Here is a 20097-nt window from a genome sequence, read left to right as displayed (position 1 = left end):
TAATTTTGATTTCATGTTGTTTGTTCAATTACATGTGCTCAGAGATCTCTCTGGTTCTTTCAGATAAAGAACGAGGATGTTGCACGTGCTGTGGTGGCTCTATTGGACATGTCCTTGCCTGATGTCGGCCCTAAAGATATTCACGCAACAGTGCATTACCCTGGGGTGCATACTATTATTTTGACACGAGGCCATGATGGTATGTAATTCACCTTGTTTAGGCAAAAGAGCATAAAATATGCTAGAGACAGAAAATCCAACGTGATTTCATCAGGCTGTTTTATTCTGACTTCTCTTTACAGATGCTTTAGTGGAATATAGTGCAAGACCATTTAGAAAAAAGGGGGCAACACTGAGCTCAGTGCCCTGTAAAACATCTACCAATGTTGATCCCACACATAAGCTGCTTTCTGAGCTATACAGTGACTCTGAGGAAAGTTCAGAGGAGGAAAGTTCAGAGGAGATGTTAGAAGAGGGAGCAAGTAGCAGGTCAGTTTTCTGAAGACTAACTCTAAAGGCTAAAGTTTACTTCAAGTATACATACTATACTATACCTTTTGTAGTCAAGCACACAGCAAGTAACTACATTTGATGGCTTGTGCGCACTAAAGTTATGAAACAAAATGACATCTTTTAATTGTCTCGCACATGCACTCATCAATGATTTTTGTTGTTTTCAGTAGTATGTTGTTGTTGTTTTGTCTCATAATAAAACAATACAATATACAAAAACAACCATTGAGGTTGCAAAAAGTCATAGTGAGCATACAGTGTCTGCAAAGTGCAAAATATTCTAGTGTTGACATTTGCAACACAGCCTTGTGCAACACATACCTTGTGAATGCATAAAAACTAAAGAATGCCTTGGGCTTAAAAAAAAAAGTGTGGCCACATCTGCACAGAACATGAATTTTCATTGACAAAATGCAGTCATATAAATAGGAATCCATTTAATTCTGTTCTACCTTGTATTTAAGTATGTTATATTTGTGTATTTAATCTAATATTTTATATGAATACATTTTATTTTAGTAAGTTTTTTTCTCTAAGGATTAAAACTGAAATGTCGTTTATTTTATTATTGAATTCAGGGCTGCACAATATATCGTTTAAGCAACGTTATCGTAATGTGCACATTCACAATAGTTACATTGCAGGATCTGCAATGTTGAGTCTTAATTATACTTGACCAGGAGACACAGAACGCATGTGATTTGTACAGTTTAACCACAGTAAAGTGAAAGTTTATTATTTTTCATGTGTTTTAAGGTCTGTGACTGTTAGCATTTTAAAAGAGTTTAAAACAGGAGTGTCCAAACTCGTTCTTGGAGGGCCGGGGTTCTGCATATTTTAGTTCCAATCCTAATTAAACACACCTGAACCCGCTAACCAAGCTCTTTTTAGATATACTAGAAACTTCTAGGGAGGTGGGTTGAAGGAATCTGGAGCTAAATTATGCAGGACATCGGCCCTCCAGGACCGAGTTTGGACACCTCTGGTTTTAAACATTTGGACACAAGAAATTGCAAAAATCACACACAAACACAAAAACCACTTTTCTTTCTTTTTTTCTTGTTTCTAGTCCAAATAAAAAAAATTTAAAGTGAAAACAAGATTATTTGAATTCCCCTTTGGCAGATTATTTAGCTTGTTTTAAAGAAAAACATTTTTGACTTGAAAGTGAAAGTGAATAGTTTTACTTGATTTAATTTATTATTAAATATATCTATATTTAGATATTTGGTCTGGAAATGAGACAAAAAAGTTAGAAAAGCATTTTTTGCAGTTTGATTATTACATTTCTGTACTTGAACACTGTTACTGTCAAATACTGTCAAATAGAGCTATTCAAAGCAAAAAAATAAAAAAACCTGTAAAAATATTTGCTGTATGTATATACTATGAATATACTGTATGTACTTAATATTTATTATATTCCTAATATTAAAATTATTTATTAAATTAATTATATGAATTACTTTAAATTATTTAAATTATTTTTTTAATTATTAATTTTAAAATATCTTAAAAATAGCTTTTTTCCATAATGAACAAGCCATACTTTTTTAATCAATTTAAAAACGTATATAATTATATCCAAATTTTATTATCATTTAAGTATTATTCTATGCCAGTACAACAATTTCAGGGACAAACATATCCTATGATACTTAATTAGTGTGACAATGTTTGTGCATGGTTTGACAGAACATTCTTTTAAAAACTGTACTAAATAACTGCCCCGATTCAGTCAAGTCTTCTGGTAACTGTTCCAATAATTAAAAAACAAAAAAGCAAAAGTGTATGCAAAGTGTGTACGAACCTGTTCTTTTGTTAGATGGTCTTGGGAGCAATTTAAAGAAGGCCTGCAGGAGCTTGTGGATGGAGCGAGGAATAGAAAAGACAGAAGAGAAATACGTGGAGAAGATGGAAAGATCCCACCATCCGCCGTTGGAGTGGAATCTCTCATCGTTGCTGCTGCTTGCTACGAACTCAAGACACTGTAAGCAAAGTACAAGCACTGATTCAATCAAACAGCTGTGAAAAAGCCATATAATACTATTCTGTGAAAGAAAACACTAATGCTTTCAAATAAGATACTTTACTTCTGTATCTTGCAACTTCATAGGGCATAAGTCTTGGTCAGATACATTTATAATCTATTTTTGCAGTAAAGAGGAAGTTTTGAAGACATAAAATGTATGCTTAGCTAACTTTCTTGGTTGTTGCTTTCTACAGGGGACGTTGACATTTAGACGTTGATAAGCTGTATTTTCCTAATGACACTATGGTTTAGCAGAATAATATAATGAAGCTCTTTAAATAATATGATGTTGGTAGTTTAAACACTTCTTAATATTTTTATTTTATCTTTTTTATTTTATTCTCTTTAGCATATAATTAAAGGCTTACAGCGGGGAAATTTTGCAGTAACATGTCAACATTTTTCTAAGAAAACATATTTCTAAAGGTGCCGTTGATTTGAAATTTTCCCTGGATGTTGGTAACAACCAAAGAAATTGATACATGCAAAGAAAATACATCTAATTAATCTACAAATGAAGTTATGCATAATAAAATGAAATGGAAAAGTATTGAACACATGACGAAAGGGAGGTGTATAGGCAGTGAAAGCTCAGACAGCAGCTGAAATCTCTCAGTAGTTCTTCAGCAACCCTCTTCCCTTTGTCATTGTAAATTATTATTCACTGCTTCTGTCCAACATCTACATTACCAGGATGATGAACATGAACCCAGGGTGGACATTTCAGCAAGACAGCCAAGGAAACTCAAATGCTTTCAGAGAAAGAAAATCAAGCTGTAAAATGGCCCAGCCAATCACCTGACTTAAATCCAATATAGTATAAAATACAAATTAAAGATCAGATTTGACAGATGAGTTCTATGGAACCATCAAGATTTTGACACGCTGTTGAAGTTATAGGTTTGCACGGTTTACCAGTACTATGGTAGTATGATACTATGGCTTCAAAATACTGGCGGTACTGTAGTTTGTAAACAGTAGTATAGTCATTAACGGTCTATTTAATACATAATGTTTCATGTGGAAAAGTCACTAAAATGCTCACATGCTTGTGCAAGAAAAGACAATTTATTTGAGTAGTCTGTGAAGCACTTTAAGGTTGCAAAACTGTGTAGAATTCATGTCTTTTATGGTAGCCTATTGCACGTTCTCTAACGCTTCAGTTTGAACGTACATCTGAATCAGTCCATTTCTGTTCCTGTCAATATGATTTACTGTAGTAGCTACAACAACCACAACAATCTGTTAAAAAGAAAAACTCACAATGTGAAATAAGACAAAAAAAAAAAAAAAAAACAATAGATGAAAACCCAAAAGAATATCAGGAAACATTGAAATTATTGTTTAATAAATCTTTGAGTATAATGGTATAATTTGGATCTTGATTTTTATTTGTCGGTCAGTTATAAAGAAAAAGAAAATAAATAAAATAAACAAAAAGAACCAATGCATTTTAGATGAAGTGATGTAAAATGTAAAAATGTTTCAATAATAAGGGACTTATGAATTCAAGTAGGCCTATTATAGTATTTATGAAAATTTTCTTTATTTCAGAGATTTGAGTTATGAATTACAGTATCGCAAGACTACTTGGTATCATGATACTTCAGCTGGTATAGTATCGTAATGTGAATTAATCGTATCATGACAACCCTAGTGAGTAATTTATTCATATAATAATATATGAGAGGTGTCTTTAAGCTGTCATTGCCAAAAAAAACTTTTATTTAAAGTATTAAATAGATTTCAGTAGTTAATCTCCTTGTGTCATTGCATTATTATTACACATAACAATTTTTTAAGATTTTTGGGGGGGGAATATATATGATTATATATTCATAATTTAATGCAAATTTAATATAATATAGAACTTAATAATAATTCATTTGATTCATTTATAATATTAATTTAGCATTTTGTGTAATTACATAATCATTAATTATTATTTTTTATTTACTATATTAAAGTTATGGTTTATTTTGACATAAATGTATGATTTAGTACAATTTATCCAAGTGAAAGGTTTATTATCAAAAATGCAAATTATCCGTAATTGAATATTAAATATATATTAAATATATAAACAAATGTTTCTTATTTTCACAATAAACAAGACATTCCAAGTGTAATACTATATATTATTAAAGCATGTAATTATTATCCATTCAAATACACTTTATTTAAAATAAAAGCCCTTAGTTGTGATGAAATGCATCAGTTTTCCAAATTTATTGTGGCAGTCTTTTTACTTTCCCGGAGCCTTTTCCATTAAAAGGAATCTACAGTAATAGTATATTTCCCATGCAAACTCGTCTTCCACCTACAATCCAGAAGTCAAACAAGAACAAGCGCCCAACTGTCCTTCCCCTGTAGCCTCAGTCAGCATTTCAGCCCTTTACGAGTGGATTCCTTCCAGGATTTCCAAAAAGACTTTATTTATATCATCAAACTGAAACAAGCCTTGTCATTATGAGATCCCACTGAATGGCGTCGCTCCACCCTGAGTCTATTTCCAGGCCAGAGGGGCTGAGGAGCGGTGAAACCTGCCCTGCCCTGCTGGCTGTGGGCTGTTATTACCCCTCAATGAGAGACTATGGCTTCCTCTGCTTCTCCTTTCCCTATTCTGCACTCTGTATTTGTGCCAAATGGCTTCCACATGGCCCGTGGTTTGGTTTAACCTCGAATGTCTGCCACACACACACAAACTCGTACTGAAGAGTCATTCTGGATGTATTTTAGAAATGCAATGTAGGGATGCACAATCTTATTAAAAAGGAACACAACTGTTTGAAATGTAAACATCAGCATCGGCACAATATGGAAAATTATACTGATAATACTGGGTGCACACTAAAAGATAAAAATCAAATATGATCTTCAAACTGAGACTGACATCAAACATGAGGATAAAGTCATACTAGATTTAACCATTTTGCCTGTATAGTGTGTACTGTGCTAATGTGCTACTGTGCAATGTGGCAAAACATAGTGGATGATAAGAAGAAATTGCAAAGATAGTGTTTGGATAGGCATTTGTTATGCTTCCCTATTCTGTTAGCTCACTTTCTGATTGGATATCTTCAGATCGTATTCAACATGAGATATCTACAATTTGCAAGACAATTCGTCAATCCTCAAGCAGATTCATTCACTCTTAAAGGGGTTGTTCATCCAAGAATTATAATTTTGTTATTATTACTCAACCTTATGTTGTTCCAAACCTCTCAGACCTTTGTTTATCTTTGGACAGAAAATGTAATATTTTAGATGAAATCTGAGACCTCTCACATCCCTCATAGACAGCAATGGTCCTAACTTATTCACTTCAAAATCCAGAAAAATACCAAAAATACTCAGAAAAGACTATACCCTACTTGACAAAAGTCTTGTCGTCGATCCAAGTTGTAAGAGCAACAAAACTTATAGTTGATCATTTGGAAAAGTGGCAGAAGGTAGATTTTTCAGATGAATCATCTGTTGAACTGCATCACAAATACTGCAGAAGACCTATTGGAACTCGCATGGACCAAAGATTCTCATAGAAATCAGTCAAGCTTGGTGAAGGAAAAATCATGGTTTGGGGTTACATTCAGTTTGGGGGCGTGCGAAAGATCTGCAGAGTGGATGGCAACATCAACAGCCTGAGGTGTCAAGACATTTGTGCTGCCCATTACATTACAAACCACAGGAGAGGGCAAATTCTTTAGCAGGATAGCGCTCCTTCTCATACTTCAGCCTCCACATCAAAGTTCCTGAAAGCAAATAAGGTCTCTTCAGGATTGGTTAGCCCAGTCACCAGACATAAACATTTTTAAGCATGACTGGGGTAAGATGAAGGAGGAGGTATTGAAGATGAATCCGAAGAATCTTGAACTCTGGGAGTCCTGCAAGAATGCTTTCTTTGCCATTGCAGATTTTGCAGACTTTATGAATAATAAGTTATATGAGTCATTGCAGAGATGTATGGATGCAGTCATCCAAGCTCATGGGAGTCATACACATTATTCATTCACAATTCTTTCTTTGTTCACTGCACCATGACTTTATATTCTATGCTGTACATTATTTCTGTTAAGTGACAAGACATTTGTCTAAGCAAAGTCAGACCTTACTGTCCTCTTTAAATAATTAAAAATCAATGCATGATCATGTTTTATTTTGGTAAAATAAACGTAATCTAGAGGCCTTTGTCTTTCATAAAAGCCACTTCTGATACAAAATGATCAACTAGAAGTCAAGTTATTATTTGTGGTTGGATAGGATAGGCGACAAGACTTATGTCAGATATTGAATGCCTTCAGTGGATCAATGAGAATATTATTAAGCTATAAGAATAGTTTTGGGTGCACATAAAACAAAAATAACAATTTTATTCAACATTTTCTACTTCTCAGTGTCAGTATATGGTGGGCGTTTATGAACACTATACACTGATTTATACCCTGGGTGGCTGTGTGGAAATTCCTCTGTTTGAAATAAAGCAAAGGCGCATCAGATGAAGAGCATAAAGAGCACAGAGCCCTGGTGAATGTGCCCCCTATACTGACACTGAGGAAATCAGCTTAGAGTCTTAGACCTATTGTCTCGTGTATACCAATCTTAAGAAGATGTGTTTATTACAGTATGAGCCTGCAATAACTTGAGTGCTAGCTGTAGGATCAGCAGTCTGCTCATTTCTGAAGTGAATATTTGACTGTAATGCGATATAAATTACAGTTTTGAAACTGCAAAATTGGCAGCGGCCATATTTGTAACACTTTCAGCCTGTTCATCCAAGATCAAGTCCTGTCTAAATAAATGGGAGAATCCTGAAATCTCAAAAACTGCTTACTGAACCTGAATTAAAATGAAATATTTAATATCAGCAAAAACGGCTATTTCACATGCACAAAGACGCATGTATTTCATGACACCAATCTCCCTTACGGCTGTTATAATTGTAATCAGAGGATGCGACGACTGGAATGACAAGAGACAGAACCCAGAGCAAAGAGCGCAGGAAACATTTGAAGGACATGATATGCAATGGATTCTGCCACCAGCCACCAGACATAAACCGCTTCATTCAGTATCTGCTCTGTTAATCCATTTTCTTTACAGTATCATTCCCGAACAGTCTCCGCATGGTGCCTGAACGCTAAGAAATTTGATTTGCTCAGGCACTAATAAAACAGGTTTCATAATAGTAATGAATTTACATTATTAAGTCTTACAGTAAAATAAAAAAATATATATGTTTAAAAATTACTGGCATATATACATTGGTGTCAGAAAAGCACAAGTCTGATTTGCTTTAATGGTAAGAAGGATCAGCTTATGAGGAATGAAAATAGCAAACACTTTTTAGTTTAAATAAAAAAAATGATTCACCTGAAATTATTGGAAAAGAAAATCACTTTTTTGGATTTCAGCAAAAATCCAATTTCTAATGTAATGTGAATTTAAGCTAGCAATATGCTGATCTAATGAAGACAGTAATATGGAGTCTGTTTGGGATATTGTAGGTTTACAGGAAACAAAGTGCTTCAGCTGTCTCTTTTGGCTGTTAGGAAAAACTACCGGCATCGGGGGATTGGCAGCTACATCTTACAGGTAAACACAAACAAAAATTACTCAATTCCTCAAACTCCTGTACTAGAATGACACTGTCATTGCTTCACTGGCTTTACAAATGACTAAGGGATAGTTCACGCAAAAGAGAAAAGTATTCACAATTCATTCACCCTCGTTATAAACCCTTATGAGTTTATTTTTTTCAGTTAAACACAAAAGACAGTATTTCCAAAATGTTGGAAACCAGTAACCACTGACATCCATAGACATATTATGGAGGTCAGTGGTTATCAGTTTCCAACATTTATTCAAAAGTCTTTTGTGTTCATTGGAATCTCAAACAGGTTTGAAACAAGGAAATGACGAGTAAATGACAGAATTTTCATTTTTGGTTGAACTATCCCTTTAAGGTGCATATTCATAAATACACACTCAGTAATTTTTTCATGTACACTGCCCTCTACTGTTTGCACATAATACTGCTATTTCGTTTTTATATATAACTCAATGCTTCAGTTTGACTGATTTTGTTTTTTACACTGTTTCAGCTTGTGAAGTCTCAGTCTGTAGTAGGACAGTATGACACACTTGTCGCCCACTCTGACACCGATACAACAGCATTCTTCAAAAGCAACGAGTTCACTGACGACCTCATGCTCAACGACATGTTCAAGTACTGACAATGTCATATGAATGTTGTGCTGTTACACATATGTTGGAATTTAAATATAAACGATAAAATCACACTCAATTTATTGTCTTAATACACAAATCACATTGCCTTAGACATGACTCCTTGCTTTAGAGTTTATACCTTACATATACTGTACATTTACCGGCCACTTTATTAGGTACACCTTACTAGTACCCTAGTACCCTACCCCTACCATCTGAATATAGCAGCAGAAATCGAGACTCACCAGACCAGTCAACGTTTTTTCAATCTTCTGTTGTCCAATTTTGGTGAGCCTGTGCGAATTGTAGCCTCAGATTCCTGTTTTTAGCTGACAGGAGTGGCACCTGGTGTGGTCTTCTGCTGCTGTAGTAGCCCATCCACCTTTTAGGTTATACGTGTTGTGCATTCATAAATGCTCTTCTGCATACCTCAGTTGTAACAAGTGGTTGTTTGAGTTACTGTCGCTTTTCTATAAGCTCGAACCAGTCTGGCCCTTCTCCTCTGACCTCTGGCATCAACAAGGCATTTGCACCCACAGAACTGCCACTTACTGGATATTTTCTCTTTTTCTGACCATTCTCTGTTAAACCTAGAAATAGTTGTGCATGAAAAAGCCAGAAGATCAGCAATTTCTGAAATTCCTCCCCATTCTGATGCTCGGTTTGAACTGCAGCAGATTGTCTTGACAATGTCTACATGCCTAAATGCATTGAGTTTCTACCTTGTGATTGACTGATTTGAAATTTGCATCATTGAGCAGTTGGACAAGTGTACCTAATAAAGTGGCCGGTGAGTGTGTGTATATACACTATATATAGTGTGTATATACACTATATATACATAGATAATATAAAGAAAAATATTTCATCATGCATTAAGCAACATGAGATTTTACAGAACTATCGAAATGTAAAACAGCAACAATGCAATAATTATACAGTATGAATAATTATTGTAAAAATAAACATTTTTGGTAATGATGCAAAATTGATGATGTAATATATGTAAAATTTGATGCAAGACAAATCATAAATAAGTTTTAAGTCCTAATATAAACTAAATCTAAATAGAAATATTTAAAAACAACTAATAAACATGACAATTACTAAAATTTATGAAAACTACTACTTTAATGTATTAGTACACACTATAATAGGATAATAATAATTCATCTATAATGAATCTAAAAATAACACTGATAACAGAATAATAATTTACTGTATAATATGCTTTTTAACAAACTATTACCATTTTGTTTGGGCAAACTATACAGAGAGCTGAAAGATGAATGGACCAACAGTATTATGATGAGTTACCTGCCACCCTTTACCACAGGTGAGGCCTATACACACACACACACACACACACACGCTCATTAACACACACTACAACCTTGTTTTCACTCAACACCTTTCCCTTTATTAGACCTCACGATGAGAGATCCTGATTTCTCCCTGAGTTTACAAGAGGTGGAGATAGAGTTGAAAACTGCGTGAGTTCCATTTCTCTAAATGGTTGCTATGTGGTTGCTAGAGTGTTCTGGGATATTGCTCTGTTCATCCCAACACTAAACCGAACCAATGCTGTTATTGAGCACAACTAGTAATAATCTAAAATGTATTAGAATACTTCTGATTGTAAGATTAATGTTGTTTCTGTTTATTAGGAGGTCACAGGCTCTCTGTGCGTATCAGCATCAGATGGTATGTGTGACCAGGCTTCTGAAAGAGGTCAAGATCCTACGCCAACAGGTGATTATGCACTGACATGTGTAAAGAACTACTGATGATGGGTTGTTGAATTATTCGAAAATTAATGTACATCCGAGGTGGCGATGTTACTTCTTGAGTGGGCATTGTTTTCTTATAAATGAACAGAGCGGAGTCAGTTATCCCGCTTATATAAGGTTACCAGACCTACAGTCATTGTTCAGATGTCCTCAAACAGGCTTCTACAGGGTATATGCTGAAATATGCTAATAGGACTTTTAATTTGCCAGTAACCTGGGTTAAGTGCTCCCGGTGAACTGTATGCCATTGCAAAATCGGTGCTTTTAAGGTCTGTTTTCTTTAAAAATCAGCGATCTCCACTGGCTGAGTGATATCCGATATAAAGTGGGTCTCAGATTGTACAAGAAGCACTGCATTAAATTACATTTTTCCCTGCCATGTCTTTATAATATAAGCATTTATTTTACCCTAGTATATTCAATGGAGCTTCTGCGCTAGCCTGCCGATTCTGACAGGCGCGTACGAGTAAACAGCTTTTTGTCTCGTTTTACGCTTGAGCAACTAAATGAATGCCAAAGTCTGTTTAACTGATTGTATTGAAATTACATTACAAGATCGATGCTCTAAAAGAACACAGATGATTCTGTCATCACCCCCTCCCTTCAGGTTAAGAGTCTGGGGGTCATCTTCGACAGCACCCTTTCATTCACTGCACATGTTAATAATGTCACCCGACCTTCGAAATATAAATCGTTTACTTCCTTCCCTCACACCTCATTCAGCTTCCATTCTTGTTCATAGTTTAGTCACATCCCGTTTAGATTACTGTAATTCCCTTCTGTTTAGCCTCCCTAAAAAAACTCTTCATAAATTACAACTGGTACAAAACGCTGCAGCCCGTATTATCACAAAAACCCTCTCTATCTGTAACATCACACCCATTCTACAGCAGCTTCATTGGCTTCCCATATCTTAATTATAAAATACATCTTCTCACTTTTAAAGCCATCCACAATCTTGCTCCTCCATACCTTGCTAATCTTGTTCAAATCACCACACCTTCTCGAACACTCAGGTCTTCTTCTTCCATTCACCTCACTGTTCCCTCTGTCCACCTTGTCACCATGGGGAACAGAGCCTTCAGCCACTCTGCTCCTCAGCTTTTGAATTCACTTCCTCCTGATCTCCGTAATTTAGACTCTCTTTCACTATTGAAATCCAAACTCAAAACACATCTGTTTAGAACACCGTATTCTCTTTAACCCGACTGCATTTTAAAAAAAAGTTTGTATTGTATTTTATTGTGTTTTTATTTGAACTGATTGTTCTAGCTGTTCTGTACGGGGACCTTGAGTGTCATGAAAGGCGCCTTAAATAAAATGCATTATTATTATTGTAAGAAATCATATAAAATGAAAAAAAAAATTACAATAACAGGTTTAAACCGGAAGTTTATCAGTATGGGAACAACACTAGCTCCGCATATACCCTATAGCTGTGTCTCATTTTAGAGGCTGCATCCTCCGAAGGATGTAGACTTCCAAGATGAGTCCTTCAAAGTCCACACAGGCCAAAATCAAGCATTTTGAAGTTAATCTAGCTAATCTAGCCAACAGAAGAACGATTTCATCAGCTTGCAACCGTAACAGCTGCCGTTAATAAGCGATAATAAAATTAGTAATGTCCTTTTCTCAAAGTGAATTTAAAACTTATATTAAGCGATCTGAAGGCAAAATAATGTTTACAAAAAGTAAATATATTTTCCTTTGATCCATACATGTACACATAAAAATCCCTTTTTAGTAACTTTAGTAACTGACTTTTAATATTCTTTTTTTTTTCATTTATTCTTATTTTTTTACAAGTGTTTAGATATCCAAGTAAAATAAAACCTAATTCATACGTTTAAAACTGTAATCCGGAGTTTTCTTTTAAAAACGTCTTGCTGTTATCAGCACGCAATGAATCTTGGGATGTTCGAGGTCTTTGAAGGATCCACTAGTTGTATCCTTCATAACCTGGGAAATGAAGGACGCATTTGGAGACTGCATTTGAAGGAGCCTTCGATTTTTTATTTTTTTTTAGACAGCCTCGTCGCGGCATGAAGACGCAGCACTCTTCGAATGCATCCACAGCTTATGTGTAGTACTAGTTTCTTATATATGTCATCCAAAACCTTTGTTTTGTTGTGATTTTTGACTGTTGTAGGCTGCAGTCATTTAGTGTAGTGATATGAAAAACTTGTCTGGAACTACTTTAACTGTGCATTTATTTGTAAACAATTGCACTCTTTTGAATGCTCATCAGCCAATAATAATCAAGCATTTAACATCACTGTAGTATAAGAGATTTTATAATCATTTTACTCATTAATAGCTGTCAGTTTGATGTTGTATATTATAGATAGTCACTGTTTCTATGTTTAGTTGTTTATGTATCCTTTGAGTGTGTTTGTGTACTATTGCACTTCCATGGCTTTTTAGCTTGAAACACTACGTGAAGAAGCGGACTGTCTTAACCTCAGGCTGGAACACGAAAAACGAAAACGCCATGACGTAGGTATGTTTCTACAAGTGCAAATCACTTACATATTTATATTTGTCTGCAAGTTTTACATGAAAAAAATAGCCATTTGTCATTTAATATTAATTATTGGGCATGATCCTTTCCATTGTCCAGTTTCTTTTTTCCTAATTATATTTGAGCGTGTTTATTCTATTTAATACTATTTATTATTTGTATTTTTAAATCTGAACAACATTTTCTTACATGTTAATAATAATGCTTAATTTGTATTTAAATTTACCCTAATTTTATTATTATTTATCTGTTTATTCTAAGGTAGGTAATAGTTAATAGTGAAAATTAATAATAGTGAAAAATACTGCATTTTTCTTTATATATAGAATTTTTTTATTAGTATTTTTAGATAGTCTGCACATTAAAATACAGATAGCTGTGTATGTGCACAAAATAATATAAACCACTGACAAATTAATGATTATTTTACTGCAGAAAACAGGTTTTTGATGTACAGGCTGAAGAATGCACAGAAGCTGTTGGACAATACTGCGTCAGACTTAGGTGAGTATTTTTATCAGATTTAGCAATGGCTATTCACATTTCTTTTCAGTGCAGCAAAAAACACACATCAACCGTGACAGTCATGATATCCTTTGGAAGCACCTGACCAATAACAGGCTCAGACTGACTTCTGCTCGTACCTCCAATTATAAGAGCCAGTTGATTTCTAGCCTGTGACTCATAGAGCAGCATCATAATGAGTCATGAAGCTGTACTGCCTGAACCATGAGGAATGAAGAAAAACCTATAAAATCGATCCAGTCTATAAAAACACAGCAAAAGCGGCACATTAATGAGTGCACTAAATTCACTGTATAAAGAGGTCCACATGGCCAGTCACTCCAGTAAAACTAAAAAGACATTTATTGAAGTAAGAGGTACAACATAAAGGGAAAGTACACACAGTTTAATTCAATGTATTATCTTGACTGTCACAAGTGTTTGATCATTGGCTGTTTTACAGTGTTTGATCATGACTCATTTAATATAATACTTTGTAAATGCTTGCATGCAGCATAAAGTCAGAGATGGGAAGTAATGAAGTACAAATACTCCATTATTTATTTTTCTGACAACTGCAGTGCACAGCTTTTTCAGAATCAGAATCAGAATCCATTTTATTGCCGAGTGTGCTTAACACACACACACAAGGAATTTGTTTTGGCTACAGAAGCTTCCAGTGTACATAAAGTGACAAGTGACAGCACAAAATAAATATGAAAAAAAGACGATAAACATTAAACAAAGATGCAGTTAGTCAAAAAGATCTGGATGTTGATTTTATATGTACAGATTTGTTATAAATATACAGGTGATAAGGGTGTACAAATGTGAATGGAGAAAGTATTGCATTGTAAATTGATATAAGGTGCTGTGTACAAGTGCGGATGAGAAAGTATTGCACGTTTATTGCACAGTAGGGGAATATTTAACTGTTCATGATGTAGAGTAATTCAACCTCTGATCACACAACGTAAGCTTGTTTATTTAAGTTTACCATAGGAATGGCTAACGTGGATAAGGAGTCCGTGATGTAAACATGACTGATGTCATGTTTATTTTCATGTTTATACCAGGTAATAAGATGCGTTTTAGCCGATCAGATCACAGGAAAAAAACAAGAGATGCGTTCCTGTCAAAATTTGGCATTTAAATGGGGTTAAAGTCTTTTGTCCACATCCGAGCTTGTGATACTGTACTTCTCTGATCTTTCAATATAATACCACGAAAAAAACGATCAATCATGTGCTTTTTGTCAATGTTTGTACAGTTAGTTCTACAGTAACTTACATTCCTATGACCGCGTTATGCAATGAGGTTTGCTACTGTTTTATAGTCTGTATTATGTTGTCTTCATTTAAATTTGTTAGATAGATTGTTAGATAAATATTTGAGAACATCAAAAGTATTTATACTGGGAGCTTTATGAATAAAAAATGATGCAAAAATGTAATAACAGCATTAATAATTTTATCTGTTAAATAAAATATACACAATACTAACAAACAAAACAAAAAACAAACCAAAACAAATCATATGAGCTGCAAGAGTGTGCCGTTTGAAGAAAATGAAGCAGCTTAAGCATAATGCAAAAATGTATTTGTTGTTAAATATATTCAGTTTTTTATTTTATAAAAAGAAAAAAAATGTTTTGGACAAAATGAATTGTTAAATTTAAGACCTTTATTAGTTATACATACAGTATATAGGCAGAAAAATAACGCTTTAGAATATATGAATGAGTATGGCAGCTGTTGTTCTTAACAGCTGTAAAGTTGTTTTGTGTCCAGGTGATGATACACACAGGGCAACTTTTTGAGCATTGTTGTTGGACAAAATTGTAGAGTAATGCTGCTTGGCTAGTTTGTGGTTGAAAATTAGAAATGTAAGTTCTTTTGTGTAGATGTATACATGATGTGCGTATACCCTGTGAAAGTAAAACATGTAGTAATTAATATTTTTTAATTAAGTACTTATTTCAGGCCGTACTTTTTTACTTTTACTCGAGTACATAAAGTGTAGTCAGTACTTCAACTTTTACCAGAGTCATTTTAAACAAGAGTATCTGTACTTCTACTTGAGTAAAGGATGTGTGTACGTTTGCCACCTCTGCATTAAGTGTGGTCAATATACATCACTCTCTTTGTATTTTTCTAGATGACCAGGAACATTCAAATCCAGAAACACAAGAGCAAGAAACAGGGCAGTCCAAACAACCTTTCATCCAAACACCAGAGGGCGCTGAAGGTTGTTGAGGAAACAGCTACGTTCTGTTTATTTTAATCTGATCTTTAGACTTGTCTGATGTATTGTGTTCATTGTAAGTTTTGTGCCTTTTATTGCAGGCTTTAGGAGGACAACTGTTAATTGCCTGATATTCATTCACACATTTTTACTTTTGTTAGTATGTTTATTTGTAACTCTGTCTCACATGAGTGGTTTCCTGTAGTAAACGTCTCTGGACCTGCTTTGAAAAATACAAAGGACCAGTTTTAAATTTGAAACACACCACACACATTTTTTTGAGAAGCTGCATTTGAAACACTCTCAGAAGAAGGTGTCGTATGCTAACAGATAGGCATCATTGTACGAGTACAATCTGTCATCGACAGGATTGTAGTTCAGATTGGAAATTCCAGCAGAAACCTTCTCGAAAGGCAAAGAAAGAGAGTTTATCTCTTGACCAGTGGTTGTATCGAAAGCATAAAACACTTCCTCTTGATAAGTATTAACATAACGTGTTGCATAAAGGACTCCACACACCATAAACGTGCTGCTGACTGACCTCTTAAAGAGATGTGTCTTAAATGTGTGTGTGATACTGAGCTCCACCGGGTCTAAGCGACTCAAAACGATGTTCCCATGATTCTCAACAGTGGTGTAAATCACCCACACGGCGTCTCTGTCAGCCTCCAGGTCGATGTCTGTCCAATCACGACAGGTGTAGTAGCAGAACGGGAACTTGTTGTCGATTCCAGCACCATCCAGTTTCATACGCTTGGTTGCTTTTGTTGTAATATTGAAGCTGCAGATTTCTGCAGTGCTGTAGCATTGGTAAAATACGGTATTGTCATACAATATAGTGCCAGAACCCTGAACAGCATTCTTGTCACTGTAAGACGGTGCAATCGGTTCATCCTTGTAGTTCTTGTTAGCCATGAAGTCTTCATACGAGTTGTACATTCTGATAGTGTGCCCATGCTTGTGTCCACTAACCAGACAGTGTTCCCAATAACGCTGTTTATCAGTTAGTAGAGCATCGCGGCCCCAGGCACCAGAAATATAGGACTTGCTGATGGAATTGAGCTTGGTGACAACTGGAGAACTTATTCTGGTTATGATGCGCTGATGACAAGTACCTGCAAGCAATTTTAGCAACACATTTTAATGTAAATAATGTCAGTGTTAAAATCTTTCAACATGAAGGCTAAAGAAAGCCAAGAATTTGCTTTCCTGAATTATGAAATAGTCTTAATTCACTCCAACTGGCTTGTCAATATTTGTAATTTTCCCTCTTAAATTCTGAATATTTTGTCAGAAACAGATTTGTGAAACTTTCTTTTACCCATAGCTAAAAGTAATGTTTAGAATAACGACAACTAGAAATGTGCCGATCAGGTTTTTTGCCCTCGAGTCCGAGTCTTTTGATTTTGAGTATCTACCGATACCGAAACCTGATCCGATACTTCTATTATACATAAAAAAAGAATAAAGAAGAGTGAAGAAACAGATCCAGGATGTTCCTCAACTAATAAATAACATAAATTCATCACTTTCGTACTTTAGTGCGACAGGAAATATACAAAAAATCAAATATAAAAACAAATAGCACCTCAATTAAAATACCCGACAGGCATGTAAACAAAAATAAAAGTACCACAGTGTGCTTTTTTTAGTAATCTGCTTTTGGAACTGCAGTCCTAACTCTTACTCTCATCAGAGTATTAAGTTTCACAGAAGGAAATGTATGTTTTTCTAAATGAAAACTAACATCTCTACCTTGTCAGGTTTGAGCCTGTTTCTGGATGCTTGCAATGGCACTACGTCTCTTCAACTTTATAATACCTACAGACCGCAAACATACTTGCGCTTTCTTATTCAAGCTGCTTCCGTGTTCTAGTTTTCTGGTGTTGTGCCGAGAAACGCACCCCTGATGCGAAACGCACCCCTGATGCAAAATGCACCCCCTCATACACTGTAAAACCCATCAGTCAACTTTATCAAATGAAATGAGTGTAGTTAACTCAAAATTGATTGAAAGTAAATTTTACTCATTTGAAAAGAGTTTTGAACTCAGTGTTGAAGGTAATGAGTTGAATAAATACCTCATTACTTCGACTTAAATGGAGTATGTTCACAGTACTCATATAGATAAGTTTTTTAACTCAGATGGTTTGTAGCAATCGGCTTCCTCAAATGGTTTGAGTTGCCTTAACTTATTGGGTTTTACTGTGCTCAAATTGCTTCGTTTACTCAAATGGATTAAGTTCACATTATTCATTAGGATTAGTTTTTGAACTTAAATGGTTTGTTGCAATCGGTTTCCTGAACTAAAAAAAAATCCAAAAAGGCCATAATTGATTAAGATGTAAAATCATTATTATTTTGATGGATAAAGCAAGAACAAGGGAAATGCATTTTACAATGCACTAGATTTACAAACAAATGTAAAAGAATAATACTAAATGTAGTGTAGCCTAAAATCAGGCTTTTTGGTGGGTTTAAAACAGACATTAGGCTACATGGAACACAGAAAAATTGTTGTTGCTATTTTAAACTAAACCACACATTAAACAATTCACTTAATCTCATCGATATTACTTAAAGTCAATCTATTTATTAATTTTCTGTAAGGGAAGGGTTCTGATCGAGTCTGAAAGCACATAATCAGGCCCGATTTCCGATCACGTGATCAGATCTGGACATCCCTAATGATGTGCAGTGTGTGCTACTCTAAACCGTGCTGGAATGTTTCACACTTGTCATTTATTTACAAGTTATGTTACGAAACTAGTGTGAACATCAGCATATCAATACATTTAATCATGATTAAATGTTATCCATTTGTGAAATACAGTGATTTTGTTTACCTATAGTTTAGAATGACCTAACATTGACTACTTTAAGAAAGAGTCAGTAATGTACTTACTTCTGAAATCATTTGGTATGGTCTTTGAAGTCTGCGCGCGATTGTTGAGGTCACGCAACCTCTTCTTCATGGTCTCCAGGTTGAAGAAATCATCTTTGTACATCTTCTGGACATCATGTTTTGTCTTATTCAACTAAAAACAACAGATGCTCTTATTAAACTGTTGTCGCCTTTACTATTATTTATATGAAAGTGACAGTTCACCCAAAAATGTAATCACAATGGTTGCAAACACTTTGAGTTTCCTTCTTCGATATTTTGGAAAAGGTTGGTAACCGCTAACTATTGACATCCTTAGTAGGTAAATAATACTATAAATTAAGTCAATGGCTAACATTATATATATTTATATACAGTTCTGTCAAAGATGTAAATTTGTTTGTGATATCTACAGTACCTCACTGAGCAGGTCTTGCGTCTCTTTGTTGGGGTTCTGCATGTGTGTTTCACTGACGGATCGATGGATTTCTTCAAGCTCCTGGTTCAGCTGGCGAAGGTGAAGAGCGCTGTACAGTCCACTTCTATAAAGGTAATCAAATGCTTTCAGACGTGCTGTGATGTTCTGAAGAGTGGCTTCCATCATCGGCAGTTCTGCCTTTGTGCTCCGTATCTGGAAGATAGTTGAATGATGTCACCTTCTTAGTCGTACTGAATGCACCTGCCATAAGGCTCTAAACAGATTTCTTACCTTCTCCTCAAACTCATCCAAGATCTCCTCACAGACCTGCACTTGTCTTGTAACTTCCATGAACTGAACAGCAGGGAAAGTCCACATTGAGCTGTTTATTTTACACAAACACGAATCCGTCTTCTTTAGACCTGGAACTCTCTCAGCTTTGACAGTCACCTCATGTAGAAAACATAATATCTGATTATTGTATCATGCATTAGTTGTCTCATAGTTAACTATTTTTCAGAAATTCTATCAAACTTTTAGACACTTGTGAGCTGATTCAAGACAACGAGAAAACTTACGATGACTGTGAGGAGCAGCAGGTAGACGAACATGATGACCAAATGCGTTGGAAGACTATAGTGATCAGCTTTAAATCTCCACACAAACACTGAGATGTCGCAATTTGAGTTATGCAAATAGGACTTTTCCAGGGGTTAATGAAAAGGATGTGAAAATTGCACTTATTGCTCATTTCCGAAATGCAGGAAGAAATTTAGTTGAGAAACATGGGAAAAAGTCAACCACAAGTTCCCCCAAAATCTAACAACCCTAGTTCATCATGAGGCTCATGCTGACATCTGCACTTCGATTACATAAACAAGCCATAGAACATGCATCTTAGAAATAACCTTCGATTTTGAAGTCATAGCATAGTACTAAGTTAAAGTTATCCTGACAGAGGTA

At 35.0% G+C, this 20097-nt stretch overlaps 2 protein-coding genes across 2 annotated transcripts in view; one reads left to right on the top strand and one right to left on the bottom strand.

Annotated features, from left to right (window-relative positions):
- si:dkeyp-50b9.1 (uncharacterized) overlaps nt 1–15858 on the top strand; it is a 25608-nt gene extending 9750 nt beyond the window's left edge. Inside the window, exons 3-13 of the mRNA XM_056451395.1 lie at nt 64–199; nt 303–489; nt 2339–2503; nt 8050–8137; nt 8647–8771; nt 10048–10109; nt 10200–10266; nt 10441–10525; nt 12988–13063; nt 13520–13588; nt 15746–15858. Coding sequence (XP_056307370.1) covers nt 64–199; nt 303–489; nt 2339–2503; nt 8050–8137; nt 8647–8771; nt 10048–10109; nt 10200–10266; nt 10441–10525; nt 12988–13063; nt 13520–13588; nt 15746–15843 — 1158 coding nt within the window. The 3' untranslated portion in view covers nt 15844–15858. The remainder of the gene's footprint in view (nt 1–63; nt 200–302; nt 490–2338; nt 2504–8049; nt 8138–8646; nt 8772–10047; nt 10110–10199; nt 10267–10440; nt 10526–12987; nt 13064–13519; nt 13589–15745) is intronic.
- Nucleotides 15252–20097, bottom strand: LOC130219109 (olfactomedin-4-like). The gene is made up of 5 exons (XM_056451394.1): nt 19713–20097; nt 19426–19584; nt 19135–19347; nt 18738–18870; nt 15252–16947 (listed from the first exon to the last, which is right to left on the bottom strand). The coding sequence occupies exons 1-5, from the start codon at nt 19743–19745 to the stop codon at nt 16136–16138; spliced, it is 1350 nt and encodes a 449-aa protein (XP_056307369.1). The 5' UTR covers nt 19746–20097; the 3' UTR covers nt 15252–16135.

Source organism: Danio aesculapii, chromosome 25 (assembly GCF_903798145.1).
Source record: "Danio aesculapii chromosome 25, fDanAes4.1, whole genome shotgun sequence".
Classification (NCBI taxonomy): Eukaryota; Metazoa; Chordata; class Actinopteri; order Cypriniformes; family Danionidae; genus Danio; species Danio aesculapii.
Note: the sequence above shows the minus strand (reverse complement) of the source record. Positions and strands in the feature narration are given on the sequence as shown.